Source organism: Budorcas taxicolor, chromosome 18 (assembly GCF_023091745.1).
Source record: "Budorcas taxicolor isolate Tak-1 chromosome 18, Takin1.1, whole genome shotgun sequence".
NCBI classification, from domain to species: Eukaryota; Metazoa; Chordata; class Mammalia; order Artiodactyla; family Bovidae; genus Budorcas; species Budorcas taxicolor.
The window spans coordinates 65,115,886-65,134,787 of record NC_068927.1 but is presented as its reverse complement, the minus strand read 5'-3'; the positions used below and the strand labels follow the sequence as shown (position 1 = coordinate 65,134,787).

The 18,902-nt window shown below is 48.0% G+C and overlaps 2 protein-coding genes across 2 annotated transcripts; both read left to right on the top strand.

The window, feature by feature from the left end:
• The first annotated feature begins 453 nt into the window (after positions 1-453).
• On the top strand, positions 454-7,535 carry LOC128064088 (leukocyte immunoglobulin-like receptor subfamily A member 2). Its single transcript, XM_052656889.1, has 6 exons — positions 454-459; positions 2,715-2,793; positions 6,147-6,348; positions 6,484-6,575; positions 6,859-7,159; positions 7,481-7,535. The coding sequence occupies exons 1-6, from the start codon at positions 454-456 to the stop codon at positions 7,533-7,535; spliced, it is 735 nt and encodes a 244-aa protein (XP_052512849.1).
• An 8,003-nt stretch (positions 7,536-15,538) lies between these two features.
• LOC128064087 (tetrapeptide repeat homeobox protein 2-like) lies at positions 15,539-17,913 on the top strand. Its single transcript, XM_052656888.1, has 3 exons — positions 15,539-15,560; positions 16,709-16,860; positions 17,377-17,913. Exons 1-3 carry the CDS (start codon positions 15,539-15,541, stop codon positions 17,911-17,913), a joined length of 711 nt encoding a protein of 236 aa, XP_052512848.1.
• Positions 17,914-18,902: the final 989 nt, after the last annotated feature.

Here is an 18,902-nt window from a genome sequence, read left to right as displayed (position 1 = left end):
ATGGTTAGATCATTTCCACTTTAGGTTTTGCCCCAGTTTCCATGAAACCAGATGCCAAAATATCCAGTTCATCTATAAGAGAAGAAAAGATAAAACGAGGGAAGAGAAAACAATTGTAGGAGAAAATGCTGAGTATGCTGAATCCTGGCACGTCACTAGGAGGTGTACTAATTACTCCAGTCAGTGTGGAGAGTCAATAACAATTATCAGCTGAAAGGAAGAGCTGGTCCACTGTTATATAACCTAGAGGAAAATGTCTGCATAACCATGAGTGTATGAGCAGGAGCATATGGACGGATAGATGGGTTGCTCACACTGGAAAAAATTATAGAAATCAGTCCCACCAAAAATGAATGATTATATATATATATATGTATATATATGACAAAATTTTATATGACAGAAAAATCCACAAAGTTAAACTGCTACAGTAACACAGTTCAATTTTCAAGCATGACGGTGAATAAGTGAAATAAAACTATAGTAGCATATTCCATCACATCAAATTCAAAAGGTGACAAGGGACCCAAATAAACAAAGTAAGAAATGAGAGAAGAGAAATAACAATTGATACCACAGAGATACAAAAATTCATAAGAGAATATTAAGAAAAACCAACTGGACAACCTGGAAGACGTGGACAAGTCTCTAGAGACATACAGCCTGCCAAAACTCAATCAAGCAGACATGGGTAATATGAAAAGGCTGGTCACTAGAAGTGAAATAGAATCTATCATATTACAAATAAAAACTCCTTGCAAACCAACGTCCAGAACTGGATAGCTTCACAGAGGAATTCTACCAAACAAAGAAGAATTTATACTGATACTTCTTAAACTCTTTCAGAAGTTGAAGAGGAGAACACACCCCCAAAGTTATGCTATGAAGGCACTGTCACCTTGAAACCAAAACCAGAAAGAGCTAAGACCAAAAAAGAAAAATTGCAGGCCAAGGCTACCCACTGCAGTATTCTGGCCTGGAGAATTATATAGACTATATAGTCCATGGGATTGCAAAGAGTCAGACACGACTGAGTGACTTTCACTTCACTTCTGTCATTGATGAATATAGATGCAAAAATCCTCAACAAAATATTAGCAAGCTGAATCCAACAAGACATTAAAAGGATCATACACTGTGATCAAGTTGGATTCATTGCAGGGTCACAAGAATGATTTAACATGCACAAATCAATGTGATATACCACCACAACAAAAGAGAAAAACCACATGATTGTCTCAACAGATGCAGAAAAAGTTGATAAAATGCAACATCCATCCATGATAAAGACTCTTTCCAAAGCAGGTATAGAGGGAGAAATTATTTATGACAAACCCACAACCAATGTAATACTCAACGGTGAAAACCTGAAAATATTCCCACTAAATCCTGGAACAAGTCAGGGATGACCACCACTTTTGTTTAACATAGCATTGGAGGTTTCTTCCCAATTTGGATATCTTTTATTTCTTTTTCTTATCTAATTGCTATGGCTGGGACTTATATATCATTATATGCAGAGGACATGATACTCTATGTATCATGAAAACCCTGAAGACTCCAAACAAAAATACTAGAACTGATAAATGAATTCAAAGAGGTATTAGGATACAAGACAAACATACAGAAATCTGTTGCGTTTCTTTACATTAACAATGAAATATCAGAAAGAGAAAGTAAAAAATCAACCCCTTTAAAAATTGCATACAAATAATAAAATATGTAAGAATAAATCTGACAAAGGAGGTGAAAGATGACATTGAGAACTATAAAACATTAATAAAGGAAATTGAAGATGATTCAAAGAAATGGAAAGATATCCCTTACTCTTGAATTGGAAGAATTAATGTAGTTAAAACAGCCTTATAACCCCAAGTAATCTATAGATATAATGCAATCTCTATCCAGTTACCCATGGCATTTTTAAAAACAGAACTAGAACAAATAATGCTAAAACTTATATGGGACAACAAAAGACTCAAAATTGCCAAAGCAATGCTGAGGAAAAAGCAGGATGCATAACCCTCCTGGACTTGAGGCAATACTACAAAGCTACAGTAATCAAAACAGCATGGTATTGGCACAAAAACAGACATGTCGCTGGGACAAAACAGTGCGTCTAGAAATAAACCCACACACCTGTGGTCAAACCTTCAACAAAGGAGGCAAGGATATACAATAGAGACAAAACAATATTTTCAGTAAGTGGTGTTGGGAAAACTGGACATTTCCCATCTCGTCCCAGTGGTCTTTGAGGAGACCCTCTGGTGTCACAACTTCTGCCTGAAGCTTCTTTGCAGCCATGAGGCAGCTTGTAGACCACCCTGGAGCCCTCTCCCAAGCTTTGGACCAAATGGAAACAATAAAGTTTTTTACAGCAAAAAGAAAGAAAGAAGGAAAGAAAATGAAAGAATTAGAACCAAATTAGGGCTGCTCCTAGGCCCTGCCCTGCATCTCAGCCTCCTGTCACTGTCTTGGTTTGGATTTGGCATGAGGTGTAGGCAGAGTGTGTGGGGTCTGCTGAGACTCACATATGGTCTGGAAAGTTCCAGAGCCTGCTGTCTGCTGGGCCCCATCCTGCAGGGAGGGTGGAGTCAGGCCCGGGGTGGGGCTGGGGCTGTTTTTCTTCCTGTGAGGCCACCGATGAGGAACTTGCAACGTGTAACACAGAGGCTGGACCTTGTCACACCCCATGTGTCTGTCTGTCCTTCCAGGTCTGTGGGCTTTTTAAGGCATCTAAAGACTGGGGCAAACCATTCAATATCACAGTAATCCAAGTCTATGCCCGGACCAGTAACGCTGATGAAGCTAAAGTCGAACAGTTCTATGAAGACCTACAAGGCCTTTTAAAACTAACACCCTCCAAAAGATGTCCTTTTCATTATAGGGGACTGGAATGCAAAAGTAGGAAGTCAAGAAATACCTGGACTTACAGGCAAATTTGGCCTTGGAGTACAGAATGAAGCAGGGCAAAAGCAAATAGAGTTTTGCAGAGAGAACACACTGGTCTTAGCAAACACCCTCTTCCAACAACACAAGAGGACTCTACACATGGACCTCACCAGATGGTCAACACCAAAATCAGATTGATTATATTCTTTGCAGCCAAAGATGGAGAAGCTCTATACAGTCAGCAAAAACAAGACTAAGAGCTGACTGTGGCTCAGATCATGAACTCCTTATTGCCAAATTCAGACTTAAATAGAAGAAAGTAGGGAAAACCACTAGACCACTCAGCTATGACCTAAATCAAGTGAAAGTGAAAGTGAAGTCGCTCAGTCGTGTCCGACTCTTCGAGACCCCATGGACTGTAGCCTACCAGGCTCCTCCATCCATGGGATTCTCCAGGCAAGAGTACTGGAGTGGGCTGACATTTCCTTCTCCAGAGGATCTTCCCAACCCAGGGATCGAACCTGGGTCTCCTGCATTGCAGGCAGACACTTTAACCTCTGAGCCACCAGAGAAGCAAATCCCTTACAATTATACAGTGGAAGTGACAAATAGATTCAAGGGATTAGATCTGATAGAGTGCCTGAACAACTATGGACAGAGGTTCATGACATTGTACAGGAGACAGGGATCAAGACCATCCCCAAGAAAAAGAAATGCAAAAAAGCAAAATGGCTATCTGAGGAGGCCTTACAAGTAGCTGTGAAAAGAAGAGAAGCGAAAAGCTAGGAGAAAAGGAAAGACATACCCATTGGAATGCAGAGTTCCAAAGAATAGCAAGTTGAAATAAGAAAGCCTTCCTCAGTGATCAGTGCAAAGAAATAGAGGAAAACAATAGAATGGGAAGGACTAGAGATCTCTTTAAAAAAATTAGAGCTAAAAAAAAAAAAAGAAAGAAAATTAGCTACCAAGGGAATATTTCATGCAAAGATGTGTTCAATAAAGGACAGAAATGGTATGGACCTAACAGAAGCAGAAGATATTAAGAAGAGGTGTCAAGAATATACAGAAGAACTGTATAAGAGAGATCTTCACAACTGAGATAATCACAAAGGTGTGATCACTCACCTAGAGCCAGACATGCTGGAATGTGAAGTCAAGTGGGCCTTAGGAAGCATCACTAAGAACAAAGCTAATGGAGGTCATGGAATTCCAGTTGAGCTATTTCTAATCCTGAAAGATGATGCTGTGAAAGTGCTGCACTCAATATGACAGCAAATTTGGAAAACTCAGCAGTGGCCACAGGACTGGTAAAGGTCAGTTTTCATTCTAATCTCAAAGAAAGGCAATGCCAAAGAATGCTCAAACTACCACACAATTGCACTCATCTCACATGCTAGTAAAGTAATGGTCAAAATTCTCCAAGCCAGGCTTCAGCAATACATGAACTGTGAACTTCCAGAAGTTCAAGCCGGATTTAGAAAAGGCAGAGGAACCAGAGATCAAATTGCCAACATCTGCTGGATCATGGAAAAAGCAAAAGAGTTCTAGAAAAACATCTATTTCTGCTTTATTGGCAATGCCAAAGCCTTGACTGTGTGGATCACAATCAACTGTGGAAAATTCTGAAAGAGATGGGAATACCAGACCACGTGACCTGCCTCTTGAGAAACCTATATGCAGGTCAGGAAGCAACAGTTAGAACTGGACATGGAACAACAGACTGGTTCCAAATGGGAAAAGGAGTATGTCAAGGCTGTATATTGTCACCCTGCTTATTTAACTTTTGTGCCGTGTACATCATGAGAAACGCTGGTTGGATGAAGTACAAGCTGGAATCAAGACTACTGGGAGAAATATCAATAACCTCAGATATGCAGATGACACCACCCTTATGGCAGAAAGGGAAGAAGAACTAAAGAGCCTCTTGATGGAAGTGAAAGAGAGTGAAGAAGTTGGCTTAAAGGTCAACATTCAGAAAACTAAGATCATGGCATCTGGTCCCATCACTTCATGGGAAATAGATGAGGAAACAGGGGAAACAGTGGCTGGCTTTATTTTGGGGGGCTCCAAAATCACTGCAGATGGTGATTGCAGCCATGACATTAAAAGACGCTTACTCTTTGGAAGGGAAGTTATGACCAATCTAGACAGCATATTAAAAAGCAGAGATATTACGTTGCCAACAAACGTTCGTCTAGTCAAGGCTATGGTTTTTCCAGTGGTCATGTATGGATGTGAGAGTTGGACCAAAAAGAAAGCTGAGCACCGAAGAATTAATGCTTTTGAACTGTGATGTTTGAGGAGACTATTGAGAGTCCCTTGGACTGCAAGGTGATCCAACCAGTCCATCCTAAAGGAGATCAGTCCTGGGTGTTCATTGGAAGAAAAGATGCTGAAGCTGAAACTTCAGTACTTTGGTCACCTGATGCAAAGAGCTGACTCATTGGATAAGACCCTGATGCTGGGAAAGACTGAAGGCAGGAGAAGGGGACAACAGAGGATGAGATGGCTGGATGGCATCACTGACTCAATGGGCATGAGTTTGGGTAAACTCCGGGAGTTGGTGATGGACAGGGAGAGCTGGCGTGCTGCAGTCCATGGGGTCACAAAGAGTCGGACACAACTGAGCAACCGAAACTGAATTCAACGGGAAGAGTAGGGACCATGAGAGGCAGTGCCACAACACAGACCCTTACTGTCCTCAAGCCTGGGTCCTGAGAGACCCCAGGACACAGAAGTCTTAAAGGGGACAGACGTTCCAGGGGAAGGGGGATGCACTCAGCCCCAGAGCTGACCGCAGCACACGGGCCCACACCAGACCTGGAGCACCTACAGTGTGTGGTGGAGGATGGGTGCTAGCAGGAAACTCTCTTCCAGGGCTGTGTTGGGAGCAGTGGGGCCAGGTACAACCAGGTGAGTCCCCACCAGACCTCCTGCTTCCACTCAACCAGCCCCCTGGTTACTCGGCCCTCACAGCAATCCAGTAACAAGGCCAGCTTCTCCATCAGTCCAGGAGCTCGAGCACTACCGGGCAGTGTCAGTGTGCCCATCAGAGTAGGAATGGCTGGTCAGAGTGGAGCGACCCCCTGCCCCTGGTAGTGACAGATAAGAGGGTGGGCCAGGTTCCTCCCAGTGTGGGGGCCTCCTCATGGGCAGAGGAGCAGAGTGTGGGCTCAGGTGGGCCCCTCCTCTCCCAACCCACACCCAGGGTCAGTGGGCTGGAGGTCCCCCTTTGACACAGCCCCTCCCCCCAGGAGTGTACGGGGTGCCCTCCCTCTCCCCCAAGCCTGGCTCGCTCATGCTCCCCGGAGACAATCTGACCCTCTGGCGTCGCTCAGAGGCCGGCTTTGGCAGATTTGCTCTGACCAAGGATGAGGGGCTCAGCCCTCCCCTCCGTCTAGAAGGGCAGAAGAGCCCTGACTTCCCCCTGGGCCATGTGAACAGCACCCACGGAAAGTGTTAAGTGAAAGTGTTAGTCACTCAGCTATATTGGACTCTTTGTGACCCCATGGACTGTAGTTGACCAGGCTCTGCTGTCCATGGAAATGTCCAGGCAAGAATATTGGAGTGGGTTGCCATTTCCTTCTCCAGCACCCACGGTGGCCAGTACAGATGCTACAGTGGACACAACCTCTCCTATGCGTGGTCGGCCCCCAGTGCCCCACTGGGCATCCTGATCATGGGTGAGGCGCCCCTGTCCTGGCCCAGGTCCCTACTGTCTGCTCAGGGTGCTGGACCAGGGTCAGCCCTGGTGGTGATGGGTCCAGGGAGAGGGTCCTGGAGCAGAGGCCCAGGTAGGGCAGGGGTCTAGGCGGGGAACGTGAAAACAGGAGTGAGAGGCATGGAGATTAAGGAGACCCACATAGACGGGCTGAGAGGAGCTGGGAGGGCTCACAGGGAGGCCCCCTGCTCAGGGCCCGGGGTGTGGGGAGGGGCTCTCTACTCATCACCCCCATGCTCCCCTAGGAATGCACAGGAAACCCTCCCTCTCTGCCCGCCCGGGGGCCTCAGTGCCCCAGGGAGAGAACGTGACCCTGCAGTGCCGCTCTGAAGTCCAGTCAGACACCTTCCATCTGTCCAAGGAGGGGTCGCTCGCTGCTCCCCAGCACCTTTGTCTGCAGGACCCGGCTCCACCCATTCAGGCCAACTTCACCCTGTGTGCTATGACCTCAGCTCACAGTGGGACCTACAGGTGCTACAGCTCACACAGCACCGCCCCCCACCTGCTGTCGCTCCCCAGCGACCCCCCTGGAGCTCCTGGTCTCAGGTGAGGAGACCCCTGCCCATACCCACTGAGGAGTCAGACCCACAGCTCAGCCCTGCCCCCGGGGAGCTCTGGGATGCTTGTAAAGAAGGGAGGCACAGGGACGTCAGCCACAGGTGACCCCACCTCATGGAGGGATGGATAATACGAGGGGGTCCCTCTCGGTCTACTCCACGTACCCCCTCCCCAGGGTCCAGGCGGTGCTAGGCGTGCAGAGAGGGGACTGGAGAGTGGAAAGCTCTGGGCTTTGAGGGAAGACATGGAGCTAAAAGCAGCATGAAGACCCAGACACACCCCCACACCTTCCTTCTGTCCTTGTTCCAGGGAGCAGCTGGGGCCTGCAGACCCCACCCACTTGCGCAAGCTCCACGTCCGCTGAGTAACCGAGTCCCCCTAGCCTAGAGGAGATGGAGTTTTCCTGGCCCTGGGCGACCTCCTGATCCCCCTTCCCCACTAAACCTTTATAGGTTGCTTCCCACAGGGTCTAGGTTGGAGTGGGGATGAAGGGAGGGGGGCTTCAGGTCCCAAGTATAACTGAGCTCACAGGTCCTTACTGGCTGCTCAGAGTGAGAAGAACTGTGTTAAGGGGAAGCCACCCAGCTGGGCAGGGAGAGAAGAGGAGGCGGCCTCCTCGCCTCTGTCCGTGGTGCTGATTCCCAGGAGCCTGAGAGTCCAGGGCGCCAAGGGAATCAGCCCCACAGTGTGCAGGGCACAGTGAAGGTGGCCTCCTAGCCTCTGTCCATGGTGCTGATTTCCAGGAGCCTGAGAGTCAATGGCACCAAGGGAATCTCCTTCACTGGCTAAGCTAAAGCCTTTGACTGTGTGGCTCACAACAAACTGTGGAATATTCTTAAAGAGAGGGCAATACCTCACTACCTTACCTGCCTCCTCAGAAACCTGTATGCAGGTCAAGAAGCAACAGTTACAACCAGACATGAAACAATGGATTGGTTCCTGATTGGGAAAGGAGTACATCAAGGCTGTTTATTGTCACCCTGCTTATTTAACTTCTATGCAGAGTACATTATGTGAAATGCTGTGCTGGATGAAGCATAAGCTGGAATCACGATTGCTGGGAGAAATATCAATAACCCCAGATATGCAGATGGCACCACCCTAATGGCAGAAAGCAAAGAGGAGCTAAAGAGCCTCAGTGACAGATTTTATTTTCTTGGGCTCCAAAATCACTGCAGGTGGTGACTGCAGCCATGAAATTAAAAGATGTCTGCTCCTTGGAAGAAAAACTATGACAAATATAGAGTGTATTAGAAGGCAGAGACATCACTTTGGTGACAAAGGTCCATGGTGTCACAGCTGTGGTTTTTCCAGTAGTCATGTATTGGTGTGACAGTTGGACATAAAGAAGGCTGAGCACTAAAGAATTGATGCTTTTAAACTGTGGTGCTGGAGAAGACTCTTGAGAGTCCCTTGGACGACAAGATCAAACCAGTCAATCTTAAAGGAAATCAACCCTGAATATTGATTGGAAGGACTGATGCTGAAGCTCCAATGCTTTGATCACATGATGTGAAGAGCCGACTCATTGAAAAACACCCTGATGCTGGGAAAGATTGAGGGCAAGAGGAGAAGGGTGTGACTGAGGATGAGAGAGTTGGATGGTATCACTGAATCAATGGACACGAGTATGGCAAATTGGCAAAAATGGAATCTGCAAAAAAAAAAAAAAAAAGAAATGGGGAATGGACTGTATTTCAAGAATGAAGATGGAGGTAGAGAGCAGTGTCTGGAGGCACAAAGTGGAAGCCCAATGATGGAAAGACAGGCCAGAGGTTCCAGAAAGCAGATCCAATTCTCTGTTCCCATCTTACCTCCGTCGCCCCAGTGTTGTCTTCAAAACCTAGCTTTCTCCTTTTCATCCCTTATGTGGAGTGATGCCTCTCATTGAGGAGAGAGCAGGGAGTCTCCCTGTCCATGAACATCCTTGAGGCTGGAGGCAGAGTCAGAACAGCCATTCTGGGAGGACCAGAATCTGGGCTTGCCAGGGAGAGGGCTGCAGGAGTCAAGGAACAGATGGATGGAGAGGCAGCCATTGTTTCCATTCTGATTGAATCAAAACAAATGAACTAAATTTTTCCTCTTAGCACATAGTTCTACCAACTCTCTTCCCAGCTCCTTCTCTTTTTCCCAAGCAGATTCCAGGCCACAGGCAACCTCTCTATCCATCTGAATCTAGGAATTGGACAGCAGCCTAGGAAGCCCAAGGAGGAACTCTCAGGAACTCTTGCTCTCTCCCTACATCCTTCCCCAGTTGTCCCTGGGTGGGCTCTGCCCTCTGGATTTCCATCTGGCCCTGGGATGAATCAGGTCAGAAGAACAGAGGACAGGGCACCCACATGATCCAACAGCATCCAGAACCAGACGTTTTTCTCGTTTTCCTTCCAAATTAAAAAAATAATAATAACTAAGCAATAAGAAAGAGAGAAGATGAACATTTAACACTCCCCATGCCTGTGTGCTCAGTTGCTCCATCATGTCTGACATTTTGCAGCCCTGTGGACTGAAGCACACCAGGCTCCTTTGTCCATGGGACTTCCCAGGCAAGAACACTGGAGTGGGGTGCCACTTCCTCCTCCAGGGGATCTTCCCCAACCCAGGGATGGAACCCACATCTCCTGCATCTCCACACTGGCAGGTGGATTCTTTACCAGGGAAGCCCAACATCTTCAATGGTGCTGCTGCTGCTAAGTCGCTTCAATCGTGTCTGACCCTGTGCGACCCCATAGATGGCAGCCCACCAGGCTCCCCCGTCCCTGGGATTCTCCAGGCAAGAACACTGGAGTGGGTTGCCATTTCCTTCTCCAGTGCATGAAAGTGAAAAGTGAAAGTGAAGTCGCTCAGTCGTGTCCGACTCTTCACCACCCCATGGTCTGCAGCCTACCAGGCTCCTCCATCCATGGGATTTTCCAGGTAAGAGTACTGGAGTGGGGTGCCACTTCCTCCTCCAGGGGATCTTCCCCAGCCCAGGGATGAACCCACATCTCCTGCATCTCCACACTGGCAGGTGGATTCTTTACCAGGGAAGCCCAGCATCTGCCTAGTCCCAGGGTAATTCACTTTTGCTCCATGTTTTGCTGTAAATTTTAAAGTATTATAGATGCATGCTATAGAGCTTTTGCTTGTTGAATGTATACATCCTCAGAAATGAACAATGTGTCTGACTTTGTTCATTTTTTGACATTACTTCCATGTAATGTCATGGATGGAGGTTCGTGACATTGTACAGAAGTCAGGAATCAAGACCATCCCCAAGAAAAAGAAACACAAAAGAGCAAAATGGCTGTCTGAGGAGGCCTTACAAATAGCTGTGAAAAGAAGAGAAGCAAGAAGCAAAGGAGAAAAGGAAAGATATAAGCATCTGAATGCAGAGTTCCAAAGAATAGCAAGAAGAGATAAGAAAGCCTTCCTTAGTGATCAATGCAAAGAAATAGATGAAAACAACAGAATGGGAAAGACTAGAGATATCTTCAAGAGAATTAGAGATACCAAGGAAACATTTCATGCAAAGACGGGCTTGATAAAGGACAGAAATGGTATGGACCTAACAGAAGCAGAAGAGATTAAGAAGAGGTGTCAAGGATACACAGAAAAACTGTGCAAAAAAGACCTTCACGACCCAGATAATCACAATGGTGTGATCACTCACCTAGAGCCAGACATCCTAGAATGTGAAATCAAATGGGCCTTAGGAAGCATCAGTATGAACAAAGCTAGTGGAGGTGATGGAATTCCAGTTGAGCTATTTCTAATTCTGAAAGATGATGCTGTGAAAGTGCTGCACTCAATATGACAGCAAATTTGGAAAACTCAGCAGTGGCCACAGGACTGGTAAAGGTCAATTTTCATTCCAATCTCAAAGAAAGGCAATGCCAAAGAATGCTCAAACTACCACACAATTGCACTCATCTCACATGCTAGTAAAGTAATGGTCAAAATTCTCCAAGCCAGGCTTCAGCAATACATGAACCGTGAAATTCCAGATGTTCAAGCTGGATTTAGAAAAGGCAGAGGAACCAGAGATCAAATTGCCAGCATCCAATGGATCACTGGAAAAGCAAGAGAGTTCCATAAAACCATCTATTTCTGCTTTATTGGCAATGCCAAAGCCTTTGACTGTGTGGATCACAATCAACTGTGGAAAATTCTGAAAGAGATGGGAATACCAGACCACCTGACCTGCCTCTTGAGAAACCTGTATGCAAGTCAAGAAGCAACAGTTAGAACTGGACATGAAACAACAGCTTGGTTCCAAATAGGAAAAGGAGTACATCAAGGCTGCATATTGTCACCCTGCTTATTTAACTTCTATGCAGAGTACATCATGAGAAACGCTGGGCTGGAGGAAACAAAAGCTGGAATCAAGATTGCTGGGAGAAATATCAATAACCTCAGATATGCAGATAACACTACCCTTATGGCAGAAAGTGAAGAAGAACTAAAGAGCCTCTTGATGGATGAAAGAGGAGAGTGAAAAAGTTGGCTTAAAGCTCAACATTCAGAAAACGAAGATCGTGGCATCTGGTCCCATCACTTCATGGCAAATAGGTGGGGAAACAGGGGAAACAGTGGCTGACTTTATTTTGGGGGGCTCCAAAATCACTGCAGATGGTGATTGCAGCCATGAAATTAAAAGGTGCTTACTCCTTGGAAGGAAAGTTATGACCAACCTAGACAGCATATTGAAAAGCAGAGATATTGCTTTGTCAAGAAACGTCCGTCTAGTCAAGGCTATGGTTTTTCCAGTAGTCATGTATGGATGTGAGAGTTGGACTATAAAGAAAGCTGAGCACTGAAGAATTGATGCTTTTGAACTGTGGTGTTGGAGAAGACTCTTGAGAGTCCCTTGGACTGCGAGGAGATCCAACCAGCTCATCCTAAAGGAGATCAGTCCTGAATATTCATTGGAAGGACTGATGTTGAAGCTGAAACTCCAATACTCTGGCCACCTGATGTGAAGAATTAACTCATTGGAAAAGACTCTGATGCTGGGAAAGATTGAAGGAAGGAGGAGAAGGGGATAATAGAGGAAGAGATGGTTGAATGGTGTCACCGACTCGATGGACATGAGTTTGAGTAATCTCCAGGAGTTGGCAATGGACAGGGAGGACTGGTGTGCTGGCCATGGGGTTGCAAAGAGTTGGACTCTACTGAGCGACTGAACTGAACCATGTCAGAAACTGCACCTTTATTCAATCATGCAACATATCATTAGTCATAAAGCTCAAGTTTTCTAGACTAGATTTGGGAGCAAAAAAAAAAAGTCTAACAAGATGTGTTCCAGACACATCTATTTCAGCAGAAAGAAGACACATCAGGTAAACAGAGCAAAAACTACACTGAAAATCATCAGTTGTTATTCAAAGTTCCATCCCTCGTTCCATTTAACTGTTAATTAGCATTTCTGAAGTTGTTAAGAATGTTTAATCATTTTCTTATTCACGGACATGAATTAATCCAATCAACTTGGCTGATTGATAGTTCAAGCAAATATATTCACGCTTGTTCACAGTAGTGAAGAATTCTCCCAGAAGAAATCTCTTAGGATAAAAACTACTGAGTCAGTGGGTACTGCGCTCATTTGATCCTTATCAAATGTCACCAATTCTTTCTTCAACACCTCCAAAAATCGTTTACTAGTGTACATCCCATCAGCAGGAAGAGAAAGCCAAATTCCTCCTCCTGTGTCCAGCTGTCTTGATCAATCCAGTGGGCAATGAAATTAGCATTACATTCATTTGTATATTTTTATCGACATGTATTCACATAACACAAAATTCACCCCTTTAAAGAGGGTATCCCCAACCTCCAGGATCTAATGCCTGATGATCTGATGTGGAGCTGATGTAATAATAATAGAAATAAAGTGCACAATAAATGTAATTCACTTGAATCATCTGCAAACCATCCCTCCATCCCTAGTCTGGGGAAGAACTGTCTTCCACAAAACCAGTCCCTGGTGCCAAAAAGGTTGGGGACCACTGCTTTAAAGTATATAATTCAGGGACTTCCTTGGTGGCCCATTGGTTAAAAACTTGCCTGCCAATGCAGGGGACACGGGTTCTATCCCTGGTCCAGGAAGATTTCAAACGCCTCGCTCAGGACAACTAGGCTCGTGCACCACAGCTACTGAGCCCACACTTTAGAGCCCAGGAGCCGAAACTACTGAAGCCCATGCTCGGGAGACTGTGCTCTGCAACAGGGGAAGTCAGCAATGAGAAAGGACATTGCGAGGAAGAGCAGCCCCCGCTGGCTGTAACTAGAGAAAGCCTGCGTGTAACATCGATGACCCAGCACAGTCAAAACTAACTAAATAAAACTTTTAAAGTATACAATTTCATGGTTTTCACTTCACTCACAGAGTTGTGTATCCCTCACCACAATTCATTTTAGAACTTTTCATCACCTTAAATAGAAACCCAATACCCACCACTGGGGAATCCCAATTGCCCCCCAGCATCCCCAATTCCTGAAAACGGCCAGTCTATCTTCTCCCTGGGTTTTTCTGTTCTGGAATGCAGGAGACAAGGGTTCTATCCCTGGGTTGGGAAGATCGCCTGGAGAAGGAAATGGCAACCCGCTCCAGTGTTCTTGCCTGGAGAATCCCATGGACAGAGAAGCCAGGCAGGCTCAAAAGTCCATGGGGTCACAAGAGCCAGACACGACTTAATGACTAAACCACCACCTACGAATGGAATCATACAATTCGTGACCTGTGGGGTCTGGCTTCTTTCACTTAGTGTAATGTTCTCACATGTTGTAGTCTCTGTCAGTACTTCATTCCTTCTTATGATTAAAAAGTATTCCATTGTATGAGTGTATGATGTTTTGCTTGTCCCTTCATCCATGGGGGGTCATTTCCATTCAGCTTCTACTTTTGGCTCTTGTGAGTAATGCAGCCATCAACTTTTCCAACTTTAAATTATATACTTCTGGCATTTTCCTGATGATCCGGTGGTCAAGAATCTGCCTTGCAATGCAGGGGACGTGGGTTCGATCCCTGGTCAGGGAAGTAAGAGCCCACACGCCTCAGGGTGACTAAGTCTGAGTGCCACAACTACTGAAGCCTGTGCAACGCAACTAGAGAGTCTGTGCATTGCAACCAAAGATCCCACATGAGCAAAGACCATCTTGCACGCTGCAACTAAGACCCAGCATAGCCAAGTTAATAAATATTATAAATAAATTATATCATTTCATCAGGGACTATCAGTGAGTTTCTCCATCTATTCATGCTTTTCTTGGCTGGATAAATGCTGCATCGCAGAACCTTTGAGGGCAAGGACCTCACTTTCCTGCTCTCCACTGGCATATTTATGTGGATTAAAATATGTTAGATGAGAAAGAGCTAGCTGGTGGACTACGAAACTTCCCTACATCCAACCCAAAGTAGCCACCAAAACAATGAGTAAGACCTATAATAACGACATCTACGTTCAGTGGCTCAGTCGTGTCTAACTCTCTGTGACTCTGTGGGGCTGTATCCTGCCAGGTTCCTCTGTTCATCGAATTTTCCAGGCAAGAATCCTGGAGTGGGTTGCCATGCTCTCCTCCAGGGGATCTTCCCCACCCAGGGATCGAACCCACGTCTCTTGCATCTCCTGCACTGGTAGGCAGGTTCTTTACTGCTGCACCATCTGGGAAGTCTGAAGATGTCTATATGTTTAATTTTGAATTTGATCCCCCATGTATTTCCAGCACTCTGGACTGTAAGCTTTGTGAGCCATGCTCTCCTCTAACCCCTGACCCCATGAGGGTCTGGCCACAAGAGAATGAAAGCACCCACTCGGCTGTCTGGACAGAACAGAGGCACCCCCGGCATCTTCCTGATAACCTCTGGCTGAGGGTATTGGCAGATATTGGGCTTTCCTGCTGGCTCAGTGGTAAAGAATCTTCATGCCAGTGCAGGAGACCTGGTTCAATCCTTGGGTTGGAAGGATTCCCTGGAGAAGGAAATGGCAGGCCACTCCAGTATTCTTGCCTGGGAAATTCCATGAACAGAGGCGCCTTGGTGGGTCACCAAGAGTTGAACACAACTTAGAGACTAAACAGCAACATATCACCAAGATATCATCAAGTCCACCCCAAACACCAACCCACACTAGCAAAGTATGAGAAAGCCAGATACCCACACCTTCCCCTACCAATCCCAGGCAAGGACCCTCTTCTCAATCTTTGCCAATCTAATCAACAAACTACACTCAATTTCCTTTAAGAAATCATCAGAAGATGGTTTCTCTGGTCACATCTTATCCACCAAGGAAATTATTGGATTCTCCCCTGTTGACAGTACCGCCATCAACTGTCCTGGTGACCAGTGTGTTTCCAGGTGCCCAAGAAGCAGAAAAGATGTCCAGTTATGGCGGAATGTCGGCAAAAACGAAGCCAGGTAAATGTCCACTTATAGTGGAATGCAACCCCGAGTGACAGTTCACAGTGGCATAAATCAAATAAGATCTCTTTGCCGTGGTTCATGTTGTATTGACCACCCATTTAACTTCATCCCACCGCTGACAGTATAAGTCCCTGGGAATGGGCATCCTAAGTTGTGCTTTCCTCTGACCGGGAGAGAGAGTGTCCAGGAATTCCCAGGAAACCCTGGCACAAGCCATGAGTTCAACCTGATGTTTAGACCCAGGTCTATGCACTCTGTGGAGTCCAGGAGGGGCTGGACTCCATGGACCTAAGCTCCTGAGTCAGACATGGACACCCACTTCATTCACTTACAAGGGAAAGGGAGCAGGACCCCAGAGGTTTCCTGGCAGCCCCCAGGACAGCACTCAGTGAGCAGTGATTGCTCAGCAATGAAAGGATTAATCGATAATTGCATCTCCTGCGAGGGGGTGGGGCAAAGGAGGGTGGGTCCTGTAGGGTGTGTCAAAGTGGGCACAGTATATAAAGCTGGGGTGTAGGGCCCTGGCCTCAGATCTTCCTGCAGAGCCCCAAAGGCAGAGAGCAGAGCAGCAGCGAGGAACTAAGAACCTCAGTCTACCATGGGTGAGTACGGGCCAGGGCGAAAGGCCTGGGCCAGAGGCTGGGGGTGGTGAGGCTGGAGGCCTCCTGGGGACTCAGAGGAAGGCCCAGCTGTCGGAGAGGGCTTCCTGCAGTGGGGAGGACACTGCAGAGTCTCGGGGGTGGAATTACGTTATCTGGATGAGATGAACAGAGAGCCGGCCCATCGCGGCCCCCTGCAAACATCAGGGTCGCTTCAGCCCTTGGATAGTGGGGGAATCTGCCGCCCAGGAGAGCCCGTCCTGCCTGCCTTCCCAGGCTGGAGGCCCTGGGGCTGAGATCAGGCACATCGCAAGGGTGTGGACACTGAGGCCCAGAGATGTGTCGGGGCTGGGGTGGGAGAAGAGCCAGGCTGGCACCAGGGGCAGCCAGGCCGGATGCCAGACACTTAACCCTGCACCGGCCTCTGCTGGCAAGCATGAACCCCCCATCTGCTCACCAGGACCTGAGCCAGGCGCGGGGAGGCGGGCTGGGGACCGTCTGGAGGTGGGCTTCGTCTGACCCTTCTCCCTCAATGGCTCTCAGGACCCGCAAAGAGGCAGCGGCGGCAGCGCACGGTGTTCAACAAAGAACAGTTACGTGAGCTCGAGGAACACTTTGTAAACAACCAGTACCCGAGCTACCGGGCCCGCGAGGACCTGGCGGCCAGGCTCAACCTGGAGGAGTTCCAAGTGCAGGTCAGATCCCACTCCCCGTCCCCACAGCCGTACCAGGGCCAGCTCCCACCTTGGCAGTTACCATGCGCCGCATCCGGGGGCCAGCTTTCCGCCCCTCCGAGGTCCAAGGGGCCCGAGCGTGGTCCTGGGTCACTCAGGAAGCAAGGGCTCTGCTGGGGTCCGGATGTCAGGGCCTCTGGGAACCCCGGGAGCCCCTCTGGCAGATCCCCCTTCTGGCGCTCGAGTTCCTGAGTAACCAAGGCCGGCCACTCCCGCCCTCTTCAGGTCTCCTCTGAGGCCTCGTGAAAACCCCAGGAGCCTCTAATTGGGCCTGGGGGGACCGAGGCCGGCTTCCCCTGCAACACGTTGGACTATAAAGAAAGCTGAGCCCCAACGAATTGATGCTTTTGAACTACGGTGTTGGAAAAGACTCTTGAGAGTCCCCTGGGGCGGGCAGCCTCGCACCCACCCCCGGCGGCCGTAGATGCGCACGGCCCCTCCTTTGACGTCCCCTCCCCGGCCCCTCTGTCTTCCCAGGTGTGGTTCAAGAACCGCCGGGCCAAAAAGGCTCGGCTGAAGCGATTGACCCAGGGGCCTGGCCAGGGTCCCCGCAGCGCTTCCACTGACGGCGGAGTCCCCGACGCCCTCGCTCCCGGGACTGCCTCCATCCCTGCCGCCGCGGCTGCAGGCTCTGCGCCCCCAGAGGGCCCGGGGTTCCACAGCCCCTCTCCGCCCAGCCCCGCCGGCATGCTCAGCACACCAGCGCCCGGAGGCGTCCCCAGCCAAGGCCAGGCCAGCTGCGCCCCGGTGCAGGGCGCCCAGAACGGCTTCCCTACGGCAGCTCCAGCCTCGACTGCAGGTCCAACTTCAGCCCCGACTCCAGACTGGGTTCAGGATCCCTGCGCCGCCTCGGACTCCTGGCCAGACTCTGTTGTCATCTTTGATTTCGCAGACCTCTTCCCTCTCCAAGAACCCTCTCACGAACCTCCCTCCATCTTGTTCTCGGAGTACCAAAAGGGAGATGAGTCTGCGGATGCGAACGACTCTAGCCCCCGGCAGTGTCTGAGTTTATAGAGTCATCTGTCTCCGCAAAGTCCAGCAGACCTTGGCTTGCGCTGGCGCGCAGAAACCCTGGCGGCTTGGCCAATCATCAAGTAACGGCTGGTCACTGTTGGGAGAGACTGCACCTCCGTGTATCCAGCCTGCGGAGGGGGTCATCTGTGTTCACCGAGAAGCGGCCCTCGGGGGTCGCGCTGCTCTGAGTGTCCCCACCACTTTATTTAGGGCGCACACGGGCAGTTCAGCTGGTTCCTAAGCCAGCCATGGAATTGCTGCTCCCGGTGTGCGCTCGGCTTTGGTGGGTGCCACCCGCGGGAACTTCCCAGGGGACACTTGACCAGCTTCGATCGCGCAGCGCTCCTGCCGATCCCCAGGGACATTTAGGATGTGAGCCTTTGTGACGTTTGCCCATCTGCTGTCTGGCGACTTCCCTGTGATTTTTCATATTGATTCCCCGATGAGAGAGAAGCTGAGCCCTACTCCTGTTTATTAGGCGTTAGGAATACTTGCAGAGTGCCCTTTATTTTTATTTTTTGAAATTTTTTGTTAATTTTTCTTAATTTGTTTGAATGTATCATTTTATCCCTTTTGGTAATTAAAGTGTTGCAAACATTTCTTTCCCCACTGGTGTTTTTTGGAAGTAGAATTTCCTGACTTTCCTGTCTATTTCAGTGCCCCTCCTTATCTGTTGTGGTTAACCAGTGTTTTCGTTATTTTTTTTTGTCTCCATCAGTGGCACACTAACATGCTGTAAAACAAAATGTATTTATTAATAAAGACTTAAATAACCTTCAGAAGCCACATTCTCAAGTTGACATAAAAATTCAGAAAACCTGACACTCAGTGTCAACTTGCCTTAGCACAGGCTGAAAACTGTTGGGGGTATCAGTTCTGCGCCCTTGGTCTACTACTTCCAATCCACCTCAAGGTTTGGGCAGCAGGGGACTGGGGAGGACTCTGTTTTAACTATTCCCTTCTACAGGTCATGCTTTTTCTTTTATCTT

Excerpts from the sequence above, each read along its gene's own strand:
- LOC128064088 (XM_052656889.1), top strand. Across the intron at positions 6,349-6,483 it reads GTGAACAGCACCCACGGAAA|CACCCACGGTGGCCAGTACA; the intron begins GTGTTAAGTGAA and ends TTCCTTCTCCAG. Across the intron at positions 6,576-6,858 it reads ACTGGGCATCCTGATCATGG|GAATGCACAGGAAACCCTCC; the intron begins GTGAGGCGCCCC and ends ATGCTCCCCTAG.
- LOC128064087 (XM_052656888.1), top strand. The coding sequence starts at position 15,539 with ATGTCGGCAAAAACGAAGCCAG. Across the intron at positions 15,561-16,708 it reads GTCGGCAAAAACGAAGCCAG|GACCCGCAAAGAGGCAGCGG; the intron begins GTAAATGTCCAC and ends AATGGCTCTCAG. Across the intron at positions 16,861-17,376 it reads TGGAGGAGTTCCAAGTGCAG|GTGTGGTTCAAGAACCGCCG; the intron begins GTCAGATCCCAC and ends CTGTCTTCCCAG.